Here is a 6,034-nt window from a genome sequence, read left to right on the forward strand (position 1 = left end):
TATGAGTTCCTACTATAAATAATACCAAACACTTCTAATACGCGACCATAGTTAGCTTGTCCTCTCAATTAATAATAGTTATTTGTACAACAAGAGAGCAAAGTTTGATATTTCTTCGAGTGCTTATTTTGAGTCCAAGCGAAAGAATCTATAATTTAGAATCTTGAGCGTAGTAGGGACGTATAGATATCGCTTTGGCCCATAAACTTAGCCAATAAGTTCACTTTACAATTTCTCATGCAAATAGTACAGTCACCTGCAATAATATGTTACACCACGGAGGCCGCAAAAATATCTGACACGATCTTATTTGTAGAGCCATAACAGCGTGTCACATATTTTTGCGGCGCTCGAAGAGTAACATATTATTGCAGGTGACTGTACATTGTAGGAGAGGACGGAAAACCGCTAAAAGATGGACGAGTAAGTTTGAGGGCCGACACGTTAGTGGAGGCCCTCAAATAATACGAGTCCATCTTTAGCAATTCCGGCCGAGGCATTACATAGTGCTTTTCACGACTACTGCGAGGAAATAAGAAAACATTTGCATAACTATAAGTACTAGCCCGCGATTTCTCTGGTAGCCAATTACTAGCCACTGCCTGTGCTGTCTCTCGAATTTCGGTAGGCGTCAGCGTAAGAATATCATTTTGTTCACTAGAAGAACTCATTTCTAGCGAGCGTAGATACGTGTTTCTTGTATTTTTTAGTCAAACACAATTTACATTATCCAATTCAGTAAGTATTTTCAGATCCCGCCTTTTTTACTTTTTTATCACTTTTAAGAGACGTTTTTCTGTTATTTGCTTCAAACCGACTCTAAACTTGGAAGCGTTTTTGCTAAAAAAAAACACAAACAGCTACAAAAGTAAAAAACGCTTTAAGCGTGAACTGAATGGATAATTGTTAAAAAAAATGAACTTAATGGTTTTGACATTTTTTTTTAAACAAGAAATTGGTCCTATAAATAACCTAATTTTATTATTGAAGGAAAAAGTTGCGCCAAAAAAGACCTTTTATTGATTTTTATGTTTTAAATGATACTCATTGCTGTAGCAAACGATCACCAATGACAGATGATGATAACAATGAAACATTGTAGTAGTGGTGGTTCAGGTGCTACAGCTATTGCCTACTTTCCAGCTTGGTTTTAGACCATCTATTGCCACATTTCCGAACAGTGGCGTGAAAAAAATATATCTTACATGTTATTCACGTATTTGCTAAGTATTTGTACGTACCTATGTCCTATATAAATAGTCGGTTTATAAATAAGTTATGAATCATAACACTTTCATAACACCGATTTATTGCTGGTAACACCCATAAAGCTACAAGGAATTTATGAATGCGATCTTGACTTTCAAAGTAATTAACATTATTATAAAAATGTGTTGAATGCCCGGTATTCGTTTTATAACTGTCAAAATATTCGAACACAATCAAGCTACTTGCATAACAGACATATAACAAGAACATTAAAATTATGCAAATGTTATGTTAGCCCTGTCTTAATGATATCTCACTTCTTCCACGTGACATTTTGTACTACGATATAAAAACTTTCTCAGAATTTATCTATAAATTACCGACAGTTTTATTATTCATTTTATTGCTTACAGAAATTTCCGTACAGTCAGCATCAACGGGTAGAACACCGCACCAGATCTCTACTTATTTACTTTTACAAATAGAGATATTAACTGTAAAATTCGCATTCAAAACTGTCTGCCACATTCTATTTATTTTACATACCTATGTATCTGTTCTTGTAAGGCTATGAGAGAATGAATTCGAATTGAAACTGTTGTGAGACATACTAACATTGAATAATTTTTCGGTTGGATGATTTTGTGGAGTGACTAAAAACAAGTGAGTCTAAACCGTACAATTATTCAGAGAATGAATTGTTGAAGCGTAGATTCATCCACAACTATTTTGCTGACTATACACTACGGTTAAACAGTTAAACATCACTAAAACCACGGAAAAAGCTTGACCATTAAAACAACAAATAGACGGGAAGCACTTTAATTGATGATAAGCGAATATTTACAAGGACAGGGTAACCAATGAGCGCGAGTACAAACAACACTCTTAACTGTCCATCGGAGGATCTTTACAATAAATTGTAAGAAATGACCGTTAAGAGTGTTGTCGATGGAGATGCCGGCTTAGATGAAGGTGGTACCGATGTAGCCGGGGGCCACGATGCGGCCTCCCAGGCCGAATGGGGTCAGGCCGTTCACCACCGTCGGACCCGCCACCACGGTCTGGAAAAGTAAGTAACATTAAACAAGGGTATTGTTTACATTTTTGGTATGTTTTTGATTTCTGAGAAGGCGCTACAGTCACAGTCAGTGACCTACATTGTACCATACCTATTTTACAATAATTAAGTAGGTATATGGATGTATTGCAGATATATGTGACCAATTTAGTATTGTCACTATGTATTTAATGGTAATTCTTAAACTGTGTTTATACAACTACATACTACAAGAGAAAAAAGGTCTGAGAAGCTCTCTCATCTTATAGCGTTTATTTCGTTTACAATCCACAGCTACTTGGAGCTCAAATCTGCTACATCCACTCTGAAGGATACTGAATGCCTTGCCGCTTGGCGCAAGGGCTACAAGATTGGCTGAGGTGAGCTCAAGTTCAAGTACCTACTCACCCATCGAGTGACTGACCGATGTGCACATCTACAGGGTGGCTAAAAAATAACTGCATTCCCGTTCCAGGGAGGTTTTGGGATTATACTGAGCAACTTTTACTATGGGACCAACTCCGAAATCGCGAAAAAAGATTTTGACTGTTTCATACATTATGGCTGGTATATTTTCTAAGGGAGGGTAATTTTTTTTTTCGCGATTTCGTGGTTGGTCTCATAGTACAAGTAGCTCAGTATAATCCCAAAACCTACCTGGCAACGGGAATGCAGTTATTTTTTAGCCACCGTGTCATATGCTGCGTTCAGCGTGTCATGTTATGCTCTTCGTCATAGTCTAATAAAACATGGCCTTCTCTTCCCAGAGTGACACAAGCCTACGTCACAATAACATTGCCACTTTATATAGCGCTATCGCATATTATCATATAGCGCTGTCGCATGATGACGTAGGCTTGTGTCAGTCACGTGACCACGAAAAGACGGGAAGAGAGTACCAGGCGGAGTATATTATTATACCATGGCTCTTCGTAAATCACAGGCCAAGGGTTTACCCCACAGTTTACACTCACCCTAGGTGCCAGCCCCAATGGGGCGTAGGGAGCCAGACCCGGGTAGATGAACTGGGGGGCAGCGGCCGCCAGCGCCACACAGCAGAGGAGGAAGAACACCTGCCGGCCCCAGAATAACGTTAGTTCATTATAATCATAGCCATCATTTATAAAAACTGAATTAACTTTAATACTATCACGATACAGTTGCTTTTTAAACGGCATTGTTGCTTTGCCACGCGCCAAAGTTGGAAGCTTGGGGTCGTCATAACATAAACAATTGCTTTTGTTTAACAGATTAGGGTCTTAGGCGTAAAAATCATTTGAGAAAATTCAAACTACAAATTATAAGCATTGTGTAAACCCCCGCTGGATCATTGGCGATGGCTTTAGATAGAGCACTTCCATATACATATGTAGGTATTGCCATGCCAATAAAAACATATTTCTAATTTTTCAGTCTTTCACCCCTGTCCCCCGACTAAAACGAATAATATTTTTTTTAATGAATTACAAATTACATTAAATAAAGTCACTTTATTTTTATATTCCATAAAATCGACAATAAATCTTGATAACTGCTTTTTAACACTTTAAGGTGAGTCACGAGCCTGTTAGGTTTCACTTTGTTTTCAATGAAAAAGATAAATGTTTTGTTTCGGGGGATCCAAAAGGAGTAAAAGTCTAGGCCGGTAAGAATTATAAAATACCTAATATGTAATAGGTATATTCATTAGAATTATTAGTATAAAAAAAAAAGAAAACTTACGGCGTATTTCATTTTGACGATGAATAGATTTCACAAGAACTGCTTGTAAAGCCTTCTAAGTGCAAACTACATCGAGGTACAGAAGACAGCCGCATATATAGGGCCCTCAGAAGGTCACCAAGTCCTGGCACAGAACTTAACAAGGCCTAGAACTAGGTAGAACCTCCAAAGGTTGCATGAATACCTAATAGAAATACCTGAGATAAAAACTAACGCCCGCTCGATATGGAGGTACGGTAAATTATTGGCGCCTTTTGTCGAGAAGAAAAAGGTATAAGTCTTCAGCAAGTTATCAGTTGAAATTTCTTTTCATTGTCTTATTAAATAGGCCTATTAAATAGGTACTACAGTTGACCACTAAAAAAGTGCAGTTTTCAGTTATGCATTAATTTCATTAACCTATCCCAATACGTGTTTTAAGTTTTTAATATGAAATTGTGAAGTATGATTGTGACTAAGTATATACTTTTAGTACCTACAACGGATGGAATCGCTTGATGGAAATAAGTATTTAATCAAGTATAAGTGCGAAGTCTACAATATATGTTGAAATCTAAATCTACAATAGGTAAAAGTAAATTAAAGGAGAAGTTCTATTTTTATTTTATTGTTATTTCGTATAAATAAAATACGTATAATACAAAAGTTACATGTCCACATTCCTTTCCACGCGTAAGGTACAGAAAGGTAGATTTTATACCTTCCGCATTTACATCAAAATTGTATTTCGGAACTATCTATTATAAATTAAAAGTTAAATCTAGGTCTTAAATGAAAGACAACATTTAAATCTCGAACTACTTGCCAAAATATCCCGACTTAAATTGGTCAAATAGATGTCATTTAACCCTTTGGTTAGCAATCTGCTAACTTTTATATAAGGTAATCACGGAATCCCATCACGGAACAATGGTGTTCCGGACCTTTGGGAGGCGTGCGCGGAGCCGAAGCCAACACGTAGAGTCCCTTTTGACACTTTAATGAAATGTAAGGGGTACACCGAGCGGATGCTGCCCTTGCCCGTGTCATGGGACGCACGCAGAGGCAGCACCCGCCAGGGTGTAAGGACTATTGACAGTTGATGGGATCTAATATGAACTAGGTTATTGTGTGAAAGCGATGGACTAAGTACTGAGCTATTGGATAAAAAAACCGGACGCCTGCCTAATAAAATGGTTTATATACCTTATTATTATATAAATTAAATCATTATTATGCTAAAAGAAATTGTTGGCATTTTGAATTACTGACTACTGACGCTCATCTCATGTTATGGATATCTCGATTTGTCCGTCCCTAATATGAAAGCATGGGTGTGTAGAAGTAGGTAGATAGTTGTTCAGAATTCTAACATCATAAGACAAAGTATTGCATCACATTCATAACAACCAAGTCAAGAATGTCACCATTCGCAATTATCAATTTGAATTGAATACATGAGAGCTTGAACAGTTGAATTAATTAGGAACAGAGTTAACTGGATTTTATAAGTACCTAGTTAAGTCAATACCTACCTACTCTTGACACCTTTTATAAAATAACAGAGGGTCATTAGCAATAATTATAACCTTTTAACAGTCAAAACCATGACTTACCACCAAATTTAATGGGATTAGAGTCTGTGCGGAAAGAGAAGAGTCATGGACTCTACGACTATATGAGATCAAAGGTTGCTAACGACAGAATGTTGTAGTTCATGTTTTTTTTTTCGAGTTCAAAAACTGTTCCATACAAGAAACATAGTTCCGACTATCTGTCCGTCGAAGGATCGCGCTTGCGGCGAACGAGGTGTAGAGAGCTAATACATACCTAATGGTAATATGTTTAGAGTCTATTTTGAGAGGTCGTGTGCTTATTACTGACTACGGAAGTACGGAATCCTGACTAGCTCTTGGCCAATTTGACAAATAGTTATTTGACACACTTCCGGTTGTTACGAAGTCTGTCTGTATCCTCGTGCTATAATTACGTAAACCGATAAAATATAATAATATCATAGTCACTTGAAATTAGTGCTCCAAATACACAGATTTAGACTAATGG

The 6,034-nt window shown here is 37.1% G+C and overlaps 1 protein-coding gene across 1 annotated transcript; it reads right to left on the reverse strand.

Annotated features, from left to right (window-relative positions):
• Window positions 1–1,977: 1,977 nt before the first annotated feature.
• On the reverse strand, window positions 1,978–4,127 carry LOC134796808 (uncharacterized). Its single transcript, XM_063769031.1, has 3 exons — window positions 3,992–4,127; window positions 3,244–3,342; window positions 1,978–2,273 (listed from the first exon to the last, which is right to left on the reverse strand). The coding sequence occupies exons 1-3, from the start codon at window positions 4,001–4,003 to the stop codon at window positions 2,175–2,177; spliced, it is 210 nt and encodes a 69-aa protein (XP_063625101.1). The 5' UTR covers window positions 4,004–4,127; the 3' UTR covers window positions 1,978–2,174.
• Between the last annotated feature and the right edge of the window lie 1,907 nt (window positions 4,128–6,034).

The sequence above is a fragment of the Cydia splendana genome, chromosome 14 (assembly GCF_910591565.1).
Source record: "Cydia splendana chromosome 14, ilCydSple1.2, whole genome shotgun sequence".
NCBI classification, from domain to species: Eukaryota; Metazoa; Arthropoda; class Insecta; order Lepidoptera; family Tortricidae; genus Cydia; species Cydia splendana.